This window comes from Varanus komodoensis, unplaced genomic scaffold, assembly GCF_004798865.1.
Source record: "Varanus komodoensis strain SLA01 unplaced genomic scaffold, ASM479886v1 scaffold28, whole genome shotgun sequence".
Lineage (NCBI taxonomy): Eukaryota > Metazoa > Chordata > Lepidosauria > Squamata > Varanidae > Varanus > Varanus komodoensis.
Genome location: NW_025335727.1, coordinates 8,681,034 through 8,701,173, shown reverse-complemented (window position 1 = coordinate 8,701,173; position 20,140 = coordinate 8,681,034). Strand labels below are relative to the sequence as shown.

The 20,140-nt window shown below is 39.8% G+C and overlaps 3 protein-coding genes across 4 annotated transcripts in view; 2 read left to right on the top strand and 1 right to left on the bottom strand.

Annotated features, from left to right (window-relative positions):
- PRKCI (protein kinase C iota) overlaps positions 1-20,140 on the top strand; it is a 108,893-nt gene that overhangs the window by 45,914 nt on the left and 42,839 nt on the right. The gene's annotated exons all lie outside the window — the stretch shown is intronic.
- Positions 1-20,140, bottom strand: part of PHC3 (polyhomeotic homolog 3) — a 63,843-nt gene that overhangs the window by 35,914 nt on the left and 7,789 nt on the right. For both annotated transcript variants that reach the window (XM_044434504.1, XM_044434505.1), the window contains exons 5-6: positions 19,483-19,641; positions 12,680-12,778 (exon numbers count right to left, since the gene is read on the bottom strand). In XM_044434504.1, coding sequence (XP_044290439.1) covers positions 12,680-12,778; positions 19,483-19,641 — 258 coding nt within the window. The remainder of the gene's footprint in view (positions 1-12,679; positions 12,779-19,482; positions 19,642-20,140) is intronic.
- On the top strand, positions 7,152-9,830 carry LOC123025615 (A-kinase anchor protein 4-like). The gene has a single exon (XM_044434506.1). It carries the CDS (start codon positions 7,358-7,360, stop codon positions 9,722-9,724), a length of 2,367 nt encoding a protein of 788 aa, XP_044290441.1. The 5' UTR covers positions 7,152-7,357; the 3' UTR covers positions 9,725-9,830.

The following is a 20,140-nucleotide window of genomic DNA, read 5'->3' as shown; positions in this document are numbered from 1 at the left end:
GTAATTGTTTTGGATTTAATTCTTTGTAAATTGCACAGAGGTATGGGAATGGGGCAGTATATAAAAATTAAAATAAATAAAAAATGCTGCCCACATTCAGATGACATGACGGGAGAGTGATTAAGCAAATGATGTCTGGTATCCACTGTGGCTTTTTAAGCCATGATGCACGTGCAAAACAAGCCAACCATACTTCATGCAGTCAACTTAAGCAGATAGACTGGGGAGTCTTGGACATCTACACTTTCAGTTGCAATTGACTTACATTATAGTTGCAACTGACTTTTTTCCAGCCAGCCTGCTCATCTGTATCACCATCAGTTAAAGAAATGTATGTGGATGAGCCAGAACATATATTATTTCTCCACAAACATGTATCCATGCAGCCACACCACTTTTGAGTCTTTTCCAGTGCCTGACCAAACCCTTCGAGTAATCCATCCATAGAAGTAAAATTTAAGGGAAGAGTTCTTGCTGAAAAAGGTATTAGATTTTTCCCTTTTTTGCAATATAGTTCTAAATACAGTGACCTCAAACTGAAGTCTGGGAATTGCATCAAATTTGACCCTGGCTAGCCATCTCGACAAGTTCCTGAATTCATGAGGCTGGTGCACAATGCAGAAGATAAACCATCTACTGTTTATCTACACAGAGAAAGTGCAAATGCAGTTACCATGACTTGAGCTTTTCCTTAGCATTTAAGTAGGACACAACATTTGATCATGTCATTATCTGGTCTTTTAATAAGTTGATATGTGAGTTATTATCTTCTGATAATTGCAAAAGCATCTCCAGGTTAATGAGCCAGTGCCTTTTCAAGCCTTTGGGATTTAGCTACAATGTGTTTCTAGGCATTGGTTGTACAGTCTGATTTGATGAGTCTCCACAACTATACCATACGTATAATGACAGTAACAATACTTTTTTAATGTTCCTTATACACTCTAATTTTTCATTAGTGTTTAATTTTATTCTGTGTTTTCTGTCAGAGTGAGCACTGAAGAGAAGTGGTACAAATATCTGTTATATGAAATTGGAGAAAAGCAGCTTAGAGAAGTAGTGTACTTCATGAGTTCTGTTTTAAAACCTCCCTATCTGTATTACTCCTTTCATTTTTAAAACATTTGATTAGGTACTGTGAGAGTGAGCACACACGTCTGTGGTTTAAAAAATAAAAATACATTTCAATTCAGTACATATAAATAATATACTTACATAATTCTATATGAATAAGTTAAATAAAACTGTTCTTGTAAATAGATGTTACATTCTTATATTGTAAGTTCATACCTAACAATACATATGTATCTGTAGTATTTTGAAAATTATTGTTCCAGTAAGATATAAACACTTCTCTATGAACATATTCTGTTTTGCCATTTCCCCAATTTTTACCAAATTTGTCAATCTGAGGCACAGTCTTATTTATTTATTTATCGATTTATATCCTGTCTTTTTCCTACAAAGGGCTCAAGGCAGCTTACATCTCCTCCTCCATCTTATCCCCACAACAACAACCCTGTGAGGTAGGTTGGGCTGAGAGTCTGTGACTGGCCCAAAGTCACCCAGTCCATGACTGAGTGGGGACTAGAACCCAGCTCGCCTGAGTCCCAGTCCCACGCTCTTAACCACTAAGCACACTGGCTTATGACTCTTTCCACTTCTACTAAAATTCAAAGAGAACCTACTTTTTTAGAACTTAAAGTTCATTGAAATTACATTTCTTCAGCTTATTCTCTGTTTAACTTGACTCCTCTTTCTAAAACAACAAAGCCTTAATACAGACATCACTCTCCAACATTTACCTCAAAAATTTAATTCCCTTTACACTTATTCATTTTGCTGACTGTTATCATCTTACAAAGTTAGTCTTACTATTACTGCTTATTCACTTATTTTTTTAATTTTCTGTAATTGAATTTCCTTTTGATTACCATTTTAAGGCAATTTTAACTCTAGCCACAATTATCATGCACTTAAATAGCTCTATTCATCTCAACTCAACTTACTATAACAACAAAGCATCAGTACAAGAGTTATTCTCTAACAATGTTTTCAAAAATTCCATTCAATTTATATAACTATTCTTGCTATAACAGTAAAGCATTAGTATGAACATAAGTCTCTCTGTATTTTCAAAAATTCCGCTCCATGTTTTTCTACTGTTTTTATCCCCATTATAAAGTAAGTTGTGCATAATATAGTTTCCACTCATCATTAAATTCTTTGGCTGGTTTTCTATTTACATAATTAATTACTGAATAGTCAGCCAGCTTGTTTTTCCAGTCTTCAATAGCTTGGTTTTGTTCTGCTTTACATTTTGAAGCAATTAAACCTATAGCAGCAGTTATGTATTTAAATAATTCTACTGTGTTCCTTGGCAAAGTTTCTGGAACAGTATTCCACAGCATGGTCTTAGCAGTCATGGAAAAACTGATTTTCAAAATTTTCTGTATTTCTGCATGTATTTCATTCCAATGTTAAAAAAAAAATCACATGACCATCACATGTGGTAAAAAGTTGTGTTTACTTCTTTACATTTCCAGCACTTCCCAGAGTAATTCTTATTCATTTTCTCTATATCTTTTGGATTAATATACCACCAAAAAGCATCTTGTATCAGTTTTCTCTCAGTGCTTGGTTATAAATTTTATATCCTCCTTCCATAAAGTTTCCCATTGATTGAATGGTATTTCTTTCTGAAATTCTTCATCCAATTTATTATGCATATTTTAACTTGCTCAGTCTCAGTATTATGTTGGAGTAGTTGCTTATAAATTCATCCTAGTAAATGACCTTTTTGCTGTCTAATCAGATTTTCAAAATCTGTCAGGTCTCTTAAAGTACCTTTCCCGTTTGGATTTCTCTCCGTAGTCTTGATACCAGTTGGTAGTAAAGAAGCCATTTTATATTCTTCCTTAATCTTTAGTTCTTGCCATGGCTTAATTCCTCCATGGTGATCAATCATGTCTCTATATGCTATAAAATCACTACTTTCCTCAGGTACTTATCATAATATGCTTCAATTGGAGACATCAGCAGAGAAATTGGAGGACTCCTGTATGGTAGGGCAGGCTCAGAGTAAGTGACTGGCCCAAAGTCACCCAGTGAGCTTCATGATTAAGGAGGAACTTGAATATAGCTCTTCCCAGTCCCAGATTCTACTGGCTTTCTTTCAAGGCTAAGAGAAGGGTGATGACAGCTAGAATGGAATGGTAGTGATCAGCAGGGGTCATGACACAAAATTAGCAAGTGGCTGAATCATGCATAGAAACACACACAAACTTGCTAGTATTTATTTACATTTCAGCAGTGTTAGGAAAAATAATGAGATAAACGGTGCCTTCGAGCACATGCAGAATGCTTTTTTTCCTAAACATTCAGCAATACATTCACCCCTCTCCACACATTTAACAGTGATGGAATACGTCTTCACAGAGAATAAAGTCTCACTATTTTCTTTTAGAGATTAGAAGGGTTGGCCAAGCTTACTGAATGAAAGCTAACAACCTGATCTCGTATCTGTTCCAGTCCACACAACAATCCTCTTAATATCCTCAGCAACTCTTCATAAAATGTGTGTGTGTGGGGGGGGGGGGGGGGGTTCACATTATCTTCTACCTCCTCCATGTTATGTACAAGCTTCCATTGCTTTCTCCTCCCCATAACTTAATTTGTGTCAACAACTCAACAAAATTCAGGTAATAGATTTGTTTTCAATACTAGAGCTAAGTTATGAATAAGCGTCAGTACATCTAGAGGGCATGCAAAACAAATACAAACAAAGAAACCCACACATGGCAAAGCAAGTATACAGTGGGCTGACAGTATAGCATGAGACATGCAATTTATTGAACCTGTAATACTATTTTCACAATTCAGGACTTATTTATCAGTAAACATGCAGACAATCAGGTTGCAATTCATTCTGTAAAAGTTACTTGGGCTTGAAAATGTATGTGCAATTTGCTGAAAGTAAAAACCACTAAAGATAATGGGGCTGAAAGAACTGTATAACTAAAAATTGCCCCATGTTTTTATTAGAGCTGGTCATTCCACTGCTGGATAATAACTGACAAAATAACTCAAGATTCCTTCCTCTGCAATCATGTAAACCCATTTTTTCAAAGAGTTGGGGGAGGAGGAAGAGAAAGTGAAATCAGCTTTCTGTTTGCAAAAAGTCAAACAGAGTTCAGAACTTCACTTTCCTACTATCCTTACTTCTTGAGAATTTTCCAAGACTTACTCTGGATGGAGCAAAGTAACACCAGGATAGGTGATAAAAGATGAGGAAAAGAAGAATGGTCAGTGGAAACAGAGAGAGAAGAAAGGGAATTTCCCAAGCCAGGTGGCCCCTTTCAGAGGGACAACACTTCAGAGAAATTTGGAAAAGCTGTATATACCTTAATTAAGAAATGAGCTGGGTGAGAGCTTTTTAAAAGCTGTAACCCTTACTTAAAAGCCCTGTGCCTGCTGCTAGTACCATGAGGCATTCTGCATGTAGCCTCACCAGCATTTACCACATCATGTCATTACATAATTCTAACCTTCTGTTTGGTATAATATTACACTTGGAGTTATGGGGAAACATTAAAACTGGACATGGAAAAAGAAGCATGAGGATACTAATGAAATCCTTGCTCTGACAAAGGCATTAAAATTCTGCAGAATCCAGAAGTTCCCAGTCTGAGCAGTAAAATCAGTTGCTGGAGGAAATACTAGTACTGCACAGATAACTCAACCTGCCCTTCTCCCTCCTTCTTCAGACTTTCATTGCAGACAAACCCCTAGCAATGCGCATGCAAAACAGAAACATAGGGAGAGAGAGAAAAATCTTTGAACAGGTTGGAGAGGGGGCACTATCGCCTGTAATTTAAAGGGTCTTCATTCTCAACCTCTAATGGAATGCTAAGGGGATGAATCCTATTGTTTTCTAGTTGCTGCAAGTCTATGGAACTCTCAGGAAAAGACAAGCTAATATTAAGGCAGGTGCCATCACGGAGGAGCTCAAAAGAGGGCACAGGAGGAAAGTTTGAAGGCAAGTGTCTTGGTATGCCTTCTCATAATATACATGGTGACTAGAAAGCAAAGCAGACTATAGGAGATCTCCCACCATATAATTACATAGTTGCAATTTCAGCAAAGCATACCACAGACCTCCTATACAACAAAATAGTTATTATATGTTATTATTATATAAACAGTAAGCTGTTTATATATATTAATACCACCCAATTTATCCTATCTTTTAAGCACAACATATTTGCATAAAAAACCCTTCTGACAAGGGCTGGGAATTCCTGACTTCTGTTTGAGGTAATTAGCATCATTACTAGCATTTTTATGACAGAGGAGGGAATGAGAATTGAGAGGTGAACTCATTTCAACCTGCATCTTTGTCCTTCTCCTTTTCAAAAGAAGGATGTGCGGCTGAAGCTGCACTGTGGCTTTGCTGCTTTAACAGAAGCCAGATGTTCCCAAGTAGATGTAAGGCTTGGAAAAAGGGTTGTAGGTCAGTGGACATTAACCTGCTCTGCATACACCAAGATCAAAATTCAGTCCCTGAATTTTTACTAAATAATTCTACAGATGCAAGCTACAGAAAGTAAATTCATTTATGTACAAAGTACAAAAGAGTACCAGTGTCTTAAAAAGTTTAGCCTTTTTCAGCCATCTCTGCTGTCTTATATGGTGACTATCAACTATGCAGCCTGTTTCTTAAATATGATCTTAGAAACAATGTATTTGTCCTTATGTTGTTTCCACATTCTTCAGATTCATTGGTTTGGATAGTGATGTAGTCAGAAAACCAAAAAATGCTGAAGTAAGCAAACTAGAAACCCACTTATGTTTTAATAGATTCCTTTCTTCCCACCTTCCAAATGCCATTTGTTCAGACACAGTTAGCATCCTAATCTAGTCTGTGTCTGACAAGTAGAATTTTCTGTGCTGGCTTCAGAATGAGACACACTAAAAAGTTTACTGCAACCAATTTCTGGTGGAGAAAGTGCATAGCCCTTTATGTGCCACCTGAAAACTTTTAAGTAGAATCAAAAGCTAAAGGTAGTATCACTGACTATGCAGAAATCCTACTTCATTTGATCCAATTTACTCCCTGCTAACTATGGATAGGAATGCATCCTGAATGTCAACACCACTTATATCATGAAATATCCCTTTTAAGGAGTCAAAGAGAAAGCAGATCTAAGACTACTAGTGAAGGCAGCTACTTTTCTGTCACAAAAAGGAGTAAAACATTCCTCTAGGTGCCAGGTGCCTCCATTCTATTGCTGCTTTCAGGTATGCAATCCCCATTATACAAAGCAAATTGGTGACTGCTCAACAGTATGTATTCCACTTGCACAGAGGTGGAAAACTCCTTTAAGTGTGATGGCGAAGTTCCATTTTGGAAAAGCTTTTGGGACCACCTTTCAGTGGTGGAAGGAACTGACGGCAAAATAGCAAAGGCCAATATACAAAAACTACCAGCAGACTGTAGCATAAAGCACTTACTGTCAGTAACTAAGCCTCAGAGAAGCATCACAACTCTTTAGAATGAGGAAAACCTGCAAAAGCTGGGGAACCACCAAATTATTTTCACTCGGAGGAAGTTGGGCAGAAAAGAGCGTTTAAGTTCCTGGGGATATGGGGATTCTATGAGGACTGGATTTAGCTTCTAGGTCTGAGGATACCTACCCCTGCGCTGCAGTGCTTAACTGTGAGCAGATCTGTTGATAGGAAACTGTAGCTCTTCCCTACCAGCAAGTCTTCTCACATGCAGGCTACCAGAAATGGTTCATGCACACAAAAAAATAGTAGGCTACTTGAAATGGTCCATGCTATTCCTTGGAGAAATGTGCCTGCCAAGTATGATGTTATGTTAAGAGATTGCTTTTGTGGCTATGTTTAGAAAGGCATTATGATTAAATAATGATAAATACACCTTGGAGCTTTGTTGATAGCTGGTAAAAACATCTTTTGATAAAATAAATACAGAAATTAAACATCCTTAATTCTCCAATGTTTGCTTAGTGAATGTACCATTACATTCCCTTCCCATGTGACAAATTTCTCATAGGCTGAGTAGAGTAGATAAGGAGAAAAGCTGTGCATCAGTCTCTTGTTAAATAACTAAAGCCACATTACTTGTGGGTAGCGGTGCTGCTTCTTTGTGATGTCATTGCTGCCATAGAAACCATGTGTGCACACAAGTGAAAATGACATCTGGCAGCAGAAGAGCATGGAAAGTTGAGAGAGGAGGCAACATCTTCAGTCTGGCAGGGTCATCAAAGCTGCTCAGCTGAAAAAGAACATCCTCAACAGTCCTAGGTATAATTCCACTTCCAAACATCAAAGGATGTCTCAGGAAGTTGATTGGTTACACAGCCAAGCAGGTGTGTGTAAGGTAGATCTCTACAATCCTGATGGAGGGAAAGACCAGGAACGCAAAGTGATTTGTTTTGTTGATGTCTCCAGCCTGAACATAAAAAAAACAGATGATACAGGCAAAGATGCTGCTGGCCAGTCTAAACCGAATGAACCTGTCACAGGACTTGATCTGGGAAAAATGCAGGACAAAGAAGTCATTGTAATAAAAGACAGTGACACACCAGAACAGTCTAAGACTGAAGGAGCAGTTTGTCTGTTCAAACAAGGTTCAACTGAAGAACTCAATGTTGTGTCCTGGCTCTTTGATGACCTGCAAAAATATGCATGTGGGTTCCAACATGCACTGACCCCTTCAGGTACCTCTCGTCAACAAAAGCCATCAGCAGCTGACAAGATGTCCCAGAACAACAACAACACCGCTTTCAAGTCTTCTGAAGGTCAGAAAGGACCTGCAGATGAAGTAGCAAGCACTGTGCAAAAACTCTGTTCTTTGGTTATGCAAATGGCAAGTAAAGAGATCTCTGAAAATCTGGAAGATGCGGCCAGTAAATGTATACGTCAGGCAATTTATGCTACCAAAGATGGGAAAGCACTTAATCCCTCTGGTTCTGTAAGTAAGGTAGCATCTAAGATGGTAAATGATACTATGGAAAATGTCCAGGATGCCAGCTGTAAGTCATCTCAAGACAAGATTTCGGGCAAGAAAGAAGACGGGAAAGGAGGCCCCAAGAAAACCTCTCTCTTTTATGGTGAGGTATGTTCCAATCAAAGTGAATCCATGCCAGATGATGAAGGAAAGCCAATGGCACATGCCCATTTGATACACCCAAGGAAACAGTCAGCTCGTAATGATGGTGGCTCTTTTAACAAAGGGCTAATGGTATATGCAAACAAAAATGCTAAGGATATGACTTTCTCATTTGTGAATGCCACAAAAATTCACAAGGGTAGGCAGCCACTCCCAGCTTGTGTGGTTTTGAAAAGAGTGTTTCTCAAACACACAAAGGATGTCATATCAGACTTAATTGACTCTACCATGAAAAATCTACATAATGTCACTGGGGTCCTCATGACAGACTCAGACTTTGTTACTACAGTGAAGAAAAATCTCTTCAATGCAGGAACCCAGAAATCAACTGAAATTTTAGAAGCAATGGTATTAAGGATGTATAATGCTTTGATGTCAGAAACTAAGGAGAAAGGGCATAGTCTTGTATACTCTTTACTGAAAACAGGATGTTCATTAGACCCTAATTCTCCAAATATGCACTTTGCATCTTTGAAAGGTGGATTACATATGAGGGAAAAGGTAAAGCAAGAGGGAGGACAGTCTTCAGTCCAGAAAGTAGGCGAGACAATAATTAAGGATGGAATTAACATGCTGCGATCAAAAGCAGGAGGCAAAGGTTCAGACAGGGGATGTCATGACAAGAGGCCAGAAAAAAGTAGCTCCACAACTGAGTTTTTAGCAAAAGATCTCATTTTGACAGCTTTAATGTTGATACAGCAACATCTGCTAACTCAATACAAGGAACCAACTGAAACTAGCACATCTTCATATGGGTATTTTGAAAAGGGTGGCAAACATGGTTCTAAATCTCATGGCTGCAAGGGTGATCCACAACAACAAGAATACCAGAGGGGTGAAATACAAAGTGCCCTCCTATCAATCATCCAGAAGGTCCTACAAGAGGCTGGTTTCAGTGTAGATGAGTGCGAAGTAAGCAGGAGTTTCAAACCAAGCTCATTTGATGAGAAGCCTACCAGGAAGTCCTCATCTAAACACTATGGTTCAGATGTAGATTCTGAAAACATGGATCAAATAAACAAGAAATTCATTGATCAGCTGATGGAATCTGTGATGAAGCTTTGTATGTACATGACTAAAAGCCCTGATTTTGTTGTTGAAGATTACTCTGATGATCAAGCTACATACTTTACCGCAAGAAACAAAGGTGTATCAACTCCAGATTCAATGACATCCCAGAAACCTCCACGACCTACTAATATTGGAAAACCACTTGTGCCTGCTGGTTCTGAAGTGATAGTGAACAACCAGACCTCCAACACCAGCTCACAGAACCGAGAGCTCCAGGCTGTCCTCCAGTGGATGGCTGCCTCCCACTTCCAAGTGCCTAATCTCACATTCATGCATGAGAATGATGAGGAACTAAAGAAGCTTCCTCAATTGGCTGATAAAGCAGCCAAGAAAGGTGCAAGTGTGGGGGATATTTTGCAGGAGGTAATGAGGTATTTTGAAAAACAACAGGTTGATGCCGCTGTGGGAAACATGCCTCGTAGCGGACTTCTTGACTGGTTGCTTGCTAATCTGTAGACAAGTGCCAACACCTCCCTCTCATTACTTCCACCCAGCGGTGTCATCTTAATTACCGGATGGAATAACAATACAGCTCATTTTCCATAGACAACAGTTGATCAAATTCCACAGGCTGTAACACTAGCTGGGCAAAAATCACCAATAAAAAATACAAATGTCAACTGTTACTATTTGTTTATTCATCTATTATATATATATAAATATATATATAAATGGATAAAATGGAAGAGTGAAACCACACAAGAGGGGGATTTTACTGTATTGTTATCACTGTAGTTCATAGATCAACCCTGTGGTTCCACCTTTAAATTAATTCCTCACTATGAAGCATCAGACAATATGCCCACTCCTTTAAGACTGATTATAGAGCCGTCCCCTTTTTCTTTTTTCCCACCTCACCAGCTAAAACAAACCATGGGGTTGTCTACAATTTGATCTAGCAAGGCTCCCCATGAATTGCAATGGGTCTACCTTATTTATTTATAAAATTTGTATGCCGTCCATTACTTGCGTGTCTGGATGGCTTACAACATAGATCAAGATAAAATAGATAAATTGACAAATCCACTCTGGTTGCAATTAATAAAATACAAACAATAAAATCTAATTCCCATTAAAACATAATAAATATTGATTAAATAAAAAGGTCTTGACCTGGTGGCGAAAAACATACGACGGCGCCAGGCGGACCTCTCTGGGGAGCGCATTCCATAGTCGGGGCGCCACCACAGAGAAGGCCCTCCTCCGGGTACTCTGTCTCCTAACGTCTTTCACAGAGGGTTCCCGGAGGAGGGCTTCTGTTGCCGATGTCAGGGGGCGGGAGGACAAATAAGGAAAAAGGCGTTCCTTTAGGTATCCTGGTCCCAAGCCATTTAGGGCTTTATAGGTAATAACCAGCACCTTGAATTGAGCCCAGGCTTTGATGAGAAGCCAATGGAGCTGGTAGAGGATTGGAGTTATATGAGAACAACGCCCAGTCCCCAACAGCATCCTGGCAGCTCTATTTTGTACCATCTGAAGTATCCAGACTTTCTTCAAGGGCGGCCCCTTTCAATGTAAAGCATGTTACAGAAATCCAACCGGGAAGTAACCAATGCATGTGTTACTGTTGCTAGGCAATCCTCCTCTAGGTAGGGATACAGCTGATAGATCAGCCGAAGCTGGAGGAGAGCGCTCCTCGCCACTGCTGTCACTTGGGTTTCCAAGGACAGCTCCGGGTCAAGGAGCACTCCCAAGCTCTGGACCCTGTCCTTTAGAGGGAGTGCAACTCCGTCCAGGGCAGGGCCCAAGTCACCTCCCCAGGAGCTCGAATCACCCACCAACAGAACCTCCATCTTATCTGGATTGAGCTTCAGTTTATTGGCCCTCATCCAGCCCATTACCTCGGCCAGGCATCGGTTCGGTACAGCCACTGCCTCAGCCACTGCCTCACCTGGATTAGTTGAAAAGGAGAGGTAGAGCTGGGTTTCATCAGCATACTGATGACTGCAGTCCAAACCTCCTGATGACCTCTCCCAGCGGTTTCATGTAGATGTTAAATAGCAAGGGGGAAAAAATGGAACCCTGCGATACTCCATGGCAGAGTTACCATGGCACAGAGCCAGAGTCCCCCAGCACCACCTTCTGGAATCGGCTGGCAAGGTAGGAGCGGAACCACTGCCAAGCAGTGTCTCCTACCCAGTCAATCCCACCAGCCTATCCAGGAGGATACCATGGTTGATGGTATCGAAAGCCACTGAGAGGTCCAGGAGAACCAACAGGGATGTACTTCCTGTCTCTCTCCCTGCACAGGTCATCATACAGGGCGACCAAGGCAGATTCAGTGCCATAACCGGGTCTGAAGCCGGACTGAAATGGGTCCAGATAATTAGTTTCATCCAAGAGTACCTAGAGTTGTCCCGCCACCACTTGTTCCAACATCTTGCTCAGAAACGGGATGTTGGCCACCGGTCTATAATTGGCGGCCATCTCTGGATCCAGAGATGCCTTCTTTAGGACAGGCCTGATTACCGCCTTCTTTAAAGGAGCGGGCACCCGGCCATCCCTCAGAGAGGCGTTAATAACCTCTAAGATCCAGGAGCCAATCCTGTGTTTGGCTTTGGACAGCAGCCATGAAGGGCAAGGGTCAAGTAATCAGGTGGTAGGGCGTACTTGTCCACATCATCGGCCGCATTAACTGAAATTCATCCAATTAGGACTAATACCAGATATAATCCACTGCCCATTACATGAACAAGTTTTGGGTATAAACAGATCTTGTTTCCAAGCCTTCCCCAACATAATGCCCTCCAGACGTTTTGGATTACAACCCCTAACTAGCATGGTCAATGGGTCAGGGATTATGGGAATTGTAATCCATAATATCTGGAGTGCATTGTGTTGTAAAAGGTGGAACTAGATTTACATAGCATAATGAAAACAGACATTTTCAATTATATAAAATATAGCTTTTCTTTTGCCAACTTGTTATTGCTTAGTTAGATAAGACAGAATGGTAAAAGTACAGGAACCACCATGATGACTCAAGATTACATGTTGGCCTTACAACAAGTTCAAACTTGCATCTCTCTTTGGGGTAGGATTCACCAAGGTTGCACATGGTACACCATTCCTACACATGTAGGAATGCAATGTTGCATCTTTTCACATTACAATAATAACACATTCTATGCCTCCTTTTAAGCTGTTGCTCATAAGAAAGCTTACTGTAATCTAAAATGCATTACTATTAATGCTTTCAAACAGCCAAACTGCATAGTTCCAAGATTCTAGTGTTATTGGTTCATGTTTTAAAATAAGTTCACCCTTCTGTGGAAGATTGGGCTTCCTGCTCTATATATTCTGATGAACAACAATGTTGTATACAGACAGAGTAGAATTGCATGCTGACTTCTCACAATGGCTCTGTGGAATGGATACATATATATGATCATACAATCTAAATGAGCTCACCTGAGTAGCTGCAGACTGACAAGGAAACGAAGATGATGACGACACAACAGGAATGTCAGACTGGACAGCCGCCACAGTGGTAGCAGGTGTAAAAATAAGCTGTGAAGGCAATAAAATGAAAATTTAAAGGCACACTGTGCCATGGATGTACACACAGCTAAATAAAATATTTGGGTCAGCTTTCTCAAAAAAGTAGGTATTTTCTGTAAAATCTCAGAACGACTTTTTAATATCTCTGACTGGTTCAACTATCTCATCATTTCAGACAATTCTTTTACCACATTCCCCCCAAAAACTATTCAATTAAGTGCCCCTTTTAATTATATTGGAACTTAATTAAAAGGAAACACACAGGCAGAGGACAACTTTACTAGAGCTAGACAACACTTGAAACAAGCCATTTCAGTTTTAGTAGCCACCTTCATTCAGCCTATGAAATAATTTTGATTAACATCACTGTACTGCTTGACTATCATTAAAAATCATCCCCTAGCTACATGCAGATATAATCTACCCCTTATCTACAGGAACAGGCTGTAGGATCCCCTTGAGAGATCAGTATCAAATCCTGGACTCAAGTCCTTGCTATGGGCCAAACTAGACATGTGGTGAACTCTCTGAACAAAATTAACAGACATGTTTTAAAACTGCAAATAGTAGCCACTATGGATGAGAAACGTGTGTTACAGAGAAGGGAAGCAGTGTCAAGATTGCAGATTTTAATCCATCCCCTCATACCATAGTCCCAATGAAACCACTGCCCCCAAAGATATTTGGAACAGATTAAAGAAACATGAAGACAGGCAGGGTTGCCTTAAGTTGGAGAAGACTTGATGGCACATAACAACAACAATTGTGAAATATGAAATATGCAAGTCATAACCACTATCACCATGTCGCAGGGTCTATCTCCTAGGAAAGACATAGAGCCCTGTAGTACCAGAAAGATCAGCCAATAGAAAACACATTATAAATTAATTGGTTTCTCCAAGAATTAGGGAAGAAGACAGAGTATGAACACCTCACACTGGAGCAGATGAGACCATAAAAAGCATTATCATAAAGCAAAGGGGTAGCATTTCAGAGATCCTTGGACAAGCACGGTCTGCCACAAAGTGATCCAACAGCTACTGTCTCTTACAAGTTCTCGAGAGTCAAGGCACAGTGTAAAGTTTTGGGGAGAGGTGCATACTTTCACATACACTTGACCTAGAAAAACAGCTTCATGAGTCACATAACATAGACAAACATATGGTAGATTAATAGGGTTTGAATTTAAAATTAATCTGAATGTTTGCATGTTTTAAGTAAAAATGTCTCACTCCCAGTTTCAACCCAACAAGAAGCAGGCAGCGAAGTTAGTGAAGCAATACACATTTCCACCAAGTCTGAATCAGATTTCCTTGCAATTCATGCTTTTTAACATCTGCATGAAACCACTGGGAGAGGTCAACAAGAGGTTTGGGCTGAAGTGCCAGCAATATGCTGATGATACTCAGTTCCACCTCTCTTTTGCGTCTAATCCAGGTGAGGCAGCGGATGTTCTGAACTGATGCCTGAGCTTGATAATGGACTGGATGAGGGTCAATAAACTGAAACTTAATCCAGACAAAACAGAGGTGCTGTTAGTAGGGATTTCACCTGACAGGTTGGAGGGGCTTTCCCGTTTTGGATGGGGGTACACTTCCCCTCAGGGATCAGGTTTGCAATTTGGGGGTACTCCTGGATGGGGGTCTATCCCTGGAGGCCCAGGTGGACTCGGTGTCCAGAGGTGCTTTCCTCCAGCTGCATCAGATTTGGAGGAAACATCAAAAATTGATTACTGTAATGCATTCTACATGGGGCTTCCTTTGAAGACTGTCAGGCAATTACAACTGATACAAAATCAGGCAGCAGGTTGGTGGCTGATGCCTCACCTAGGACTCATATTATCTAGTGCTCAAAGAGCTGCACTGGCTACCAGTTGTTGCCCAGGCCCAATTCAAGGTGCTTGTTTTGACATATAGAGTCCTAAATGGCTTATGGCCTGGTTACCTACCACATTCACCCATATAACCCTGCCTAACCCCTTAGATCAGAAAAGGAGGCCCTACTACAGGAGCCGCACCTCAAAGAGGTGAGGGGGGTGGCAAATAGGAAAAAGGCCTTTTCGTGGTTGCTCCCCATCCCTGGAATAAACTCCCAAGGGAAATTCGCCTGGTGCTGTCACCATTTTCATTTTGATGCCAGGTGAAAATGTACCTTTTAAATATCTATTTTAACTGATCCTGACCTCCTTTCATTTATTTGTTGTTGCTGTATTGTTAATTATATGAGGTTTTAAAACTTTAAGGCCTTTAAAAATTAAATTGTTTTATATTTGCAATTTATATGGCTTTGCCTAGGGACTTTTTAAGTATTTGGTGGCATGTAAATGGAAACATTAAACAAACAAACAGTTCCATTTATTTGCTCCATTATTTGCTCTTCCAAAATAAGTATTTTAAGATTGTCCCTGCATCGATAATTGGAAGCCTCTGGCCTGCCACAATTTTCCATTTAACCTGCCAAGGCCACGCTCAAGGCCCACACCATCCCTTAAGAATTATGATCCTTTTACCTGCCATTCACTGCACTGTTTCCAACTCAATGATGTCCTTTTTCAGATTGCGAGACCAGAGCTGTACACAATGTTCTAAATGCAGTTACACCAAAAATTTGAAGATAATTAGGAAAGAAATTGAAAAAAAAAACCTGCTGGGATCTTACTTCCCATGATCCCAGGTTTTTTTTTTCCAATTTCTTTCCTAATTATGCCTAACATGGAGTTTGCCTTTTCCCAGCAGCTGTGTAATGGGTCAACATTTTATGAGCGAGCAACTGCAGTGCCAGTATTTTTCTAAAAAAATCACCACTAGCCCAGATCCCATCAGCTTATACTTCAGGTTAGGATTTTTGTCCCAGCATGCATTGCTTTATATTCACTTACATTGAACTACATTTGTCATTTTGATGCTCCTTCTACCAGCTTGGAGAGATCCTTTTGGAGCTCCTCACATTTCCTTTTTTAAACTGCTCTAAATGGTGTGGTGTCATTAGAAAATATGGACATTTCACTGCTTACTTCTAATTCCAGTTCATTTATGAATAGTTTGAGAAGAACATTGCTCCTAATACACAATCCTAAGTAATCCCACTGCTTACATCCCTACATTGGGAGAAATTACCATTTATTCCCATTCCCCTTTTTCTAATATTTAACCAGTACTGACCCATAAGGCCTCCTCTCTTATTCCATGACTGCTAAGTTTACAGAGAGTCATTGGTGAGGAATTTTGTCAAAAGCCTTTGGAAAGTCTAGAAATCTACTGGATCATCCCATCCATATGTTTACTGACACTCTCAAAGAACTCTAACAAACAGAACTTACCTTTGCAGAAATCATGTTGATTCTTTTTTAGCGGGTTTTTGTATATGTTTACTGATTCTATCTTTAATAAAGTTTTCAAGCAATTTACCTGAAAGAAACATTAACCTAACTGGCCTGCAGTTTCCCAGATCCACTCTAGAACATCTTTTTAACCAGTGATGCTAGATGGGCCCTTCTCCAATCCTCTGGTACAGAGGCTGACCTTAGGAATGTACAGTCAGCCCTCCACATTTGTGGGGATTAGGGGTTCAGGACCCCCATGAGAGTGAAAAAACAACAATTACAGAGGTACCTTGGCTCATGAACTTAATCCACTCCACGACTCTGGTCGTGACCCAAATTGGTCATGAGCCAAGTCAAATTTCCCCATAAAGTTCAATGTAAATAAGGTTAATCTGTTCTGCACTATTTTTTTTACTCACAACAATTTGAAGCAAAGAGATAAAGAACAACAAAGATCGCGGCCATCTCCTCCCTCCCCCCAGCATAACTGCAATTACGCCCATGCAGAGAAGGTGGGCACGACTGCAATCATCACCCACTGTGGAGTTCGTGACCTGTGGCAAAATTTTTATGAAATTTCTGTTCACAACTCGATTTGGTCATGAGGTGTTCGTGAGCCGAAGTACCACTGTATTTCTACCCCCCTCAAAAAACGTATTACTGCTGACTGTATGTGTACTGAATTGTTTCTTCCTCTCTCGTGTGCGCATGCCTGTGTGCGCGCATGCATGACACGACAGCCTACCTTATTGCTATGTACACTGGGTGGCTGGTAGACTCCAGGGGGCGGGTGGCGGGCTGCAGGAAGTGGCCACCAGACCAGCACATGGGTGGGCCTGGCCACCCTCAGGCACTCGGCTTTTGGCATGCGCAGAACTTTTTTAGTTTTTCTATTTCATGCGTGTCATCTGTGATTTTCCACAGTAGGCCACAAAACTCCAATCTTTCCCCCCATTTAATTACTGACAGCAAACTTTTGCAAATAATCAAATCTGCAAAAGTTATACCCACAAAAGTCAAAGTTCAACTGTATTACTTATGTTGGTAAGTGGCCTTAGTGTTGAAGGAAAGGCAAGATGCTGCTGATGCAGGGAAAACTGTTCCCTTCTGGTGTCACCAGCCTACCTAGACTCCTCTGTGTGCACTAGGAAAGGAGCTACCCTAGTGAACAGAGAGAAAATGCAGTGAGAAGGCAGAAAGGCAAAGGGAGAAAGATGGAAGAGAAAGCATTGTTTTCACCCAGCCCACCACTAGAATGCATCCCCCAGAAGTTTAAACAGGAATGAATGTGATGTGGTTGAAAGAACTTTCCCATCTTTGTCCTACATTAAGTAGATCAGAGGAATGATAATTTCAAAAAAATCAGAACAGGATTTTTTCTTTAATGCTTAAGTTGGTCCATGGGAGAGTAACCAGGTCCTTAGAAGAATATAAATCAAACAGTCCCAAAGATACAAGCTTGAACTTTACACATCACTGTCAAGAATTTCCATGGGAAACCTTTCAAATTCCTTACCCATTCAGGTACTTCACCCATAACAAACTAAATTTGAAGATAAGTAACCATGAAACTGGTGCTTTCATACAAATATTTAAAAGGAGCTCACTGCACTGAGTAGCAAATAAGAGATGTAGAGAAGATTTCTATAGAAAAAGTAACCTAATTCTAGCCCTACAAATGCAATAAATACTAGGTTATCATATAATACTATGTTATTGCAGAATCTATGTGGTCTTGCAAAAGTGATGCTATTAATCCTTCTTCCCTTCTACCCAAATCAGCCTATTCATTATTGTTACTTAAGATAACTTTTTATTATAGCAAAAAGTGAAAAAGTTAACATTAAAATGTTTTATTTTTTATTTATTTATTAAAACATTTTTATGCCGCCCCATTCGCTGAAGCCTCGGGGAGGCTTACAACAATATTATAACAACAACAATATTGTTGTTATAATAATTTCAAGTCCATGAGGCAAGATGTGCTGCTGGGTAAATTTTGCCCAGACCATAGATCTGATGGCTCTCCAACATTTGGAGTCAAGAAGGAAGCAACTCCAGGTCACACTGGCTAAGGTTGTAGGGAGTTAGACACTAAACATGAACAAAATGATCCAGAAGATAATTTTTCACGGTGTGTCAGATCTACTCAGTCCAACTTTCTGTCTGTACCCATGATAGCGATACTACATAACCTCGCACGTATCCACACTGTCCAGAGATTCTTTCTATAAAAAACTTTAAGACATATAGCAAACTGTCCATTGCTGTTTACCATGAATTATGTTTCTGAGATGTTTACTTCCTGCAACAGTATACATATAGTTCTTGTACAACACTATAACGAAAGGTCACCAATATTTGAATAAACCACAAGCTCAGAGATTTGCAGTATTTAAAGTGTAAAAATGTCATTCATAGACAAGGATTTTCCAGACAGAACTACAGTCTTTCACCCAGGTAACAGTTACACTCTGTATAATAAAAGAGACAGACTATGGCTTTTGCCGGTCCCACTGATAATGAGAAACTTCCCAATATTCAATTGTGGAAACATATGCAATGGTGAGAAGTCTGAGCACTTGATTCTCACAAATGTCCTTAACACAGTTAAGGCCGCTGTCATCCTCCCTCCCTGGACAAAGCTGCTCCTAAAAAGTGAGGAAGTCCTTGGAAAAGAATAAGAATGGTAGTAGCACTGCACGGTCCAGGAGACGTTGAAATCAAGATGTCCCAATCAGCATAAACAAGTGATTTCTCCCCTGCTCTATGTATGCATCATTTATCTGCCTCAGAGGCACAGTCTCATCTGATTGTCAGTTTAATAAGAATGTTTGCTATTAATTCAGCGAGGAGGTACCAAACCATTTGAACACAGCCGTTTCAAACTAAAGTATTAGGAAAGTATTTGGAAGCAGTACAAAACAGCAACAGACCAATGAATTCATATAATTATTGCTCTTTCCTACCAAGAATACGCTGGAAAACTGCAAGAAATCAGAAGAAAATGCTCTTTTAGTCTGTATGCATGTTATAGTAATTGTAACTTAACTAACTGGAAGGACCATTGATATAGAAGTTCCCCAGATGTTTCAAATGTCTTTTCCATACAGAAGCATTATGACTGCAATATATTTGTGCGTATATAATCATGAATAACCATCCAACATCAAGCTGTTTCCAATGCACTGATTTTAAAAATTCCAATGGTATTTTCTTTGTAGCCTAATATCCTATAAATTTAATGGAGCCACAAAATTCTATTATATTCCAGTTTTTATCAAACTCAGGACAGTATAAGAAAAGAATCATTGTGCATCTAAAGAAAAAGAATAAATCAACCTTAGTATACTTTTTCAAAAAGTTAAAAAGATGAACTTGGAAAAGTTACCATTTGAGCTCGGAGATACATCTGAGCCTGGCTTGCAGTGAGACTAGGGGAGGTGCTCCCTAGTAGCATGGTCTGTTGGGTAAGACTGCTGCTGCTAGTGTTGGAGGTCTGTGAGCGGCTTATTAGCTGCGCAGGTGTAGGAGAAGCAGAGAGATTAATCTAAGGAAGCAAAAACAGTATTTTCATTAACTACCCTCATACCACAATTTTAAAGAAAGTCAGGTACAATCCTAGGCAACAGTAAGTCCCACTGATTCTGTGTAAACCTGCAAAAGAGTGCCCAATGTTTGACTTGTGATTGTGCTTTGCAGCAGAGCATCTAGGTTTGGTAAAATCCTAGAACTGAAGCTTTCAAAATTACATTTTCTCCAGTAGCTTTAAGCACTAGTTCATCAAGAAGGCCACTGAATATGGTATGACATTTTTAACCATCTCTAAAATACAGCAGGGGTTGAATCCTATGCAGGTTGAAGCAGGAAAAAAACCTTACAACTCCAAGCATTTCACAGCCATGTTCATAAATTTTGCATTTAACTTCAAAGATACTTGACCATAAACAGGTGTCTCATTTAAATTCTGGAGTTTATATACTTCCTTCTAAAATATTCAGTGATCTTGCAGAAGGTTGTCCTTCTTGGAAATGTCATTATGCTTTACA

What these genes read in the sequence shown, in the direction of transcription:
- LOC123025615 (XM_044434506.1), top strand. Translation starts at nt 7,358, where the DNA reads ATGTCTCAGGAAGTTGATTGGTTACACAGCCAAGCAGGTGTGTGTAAG.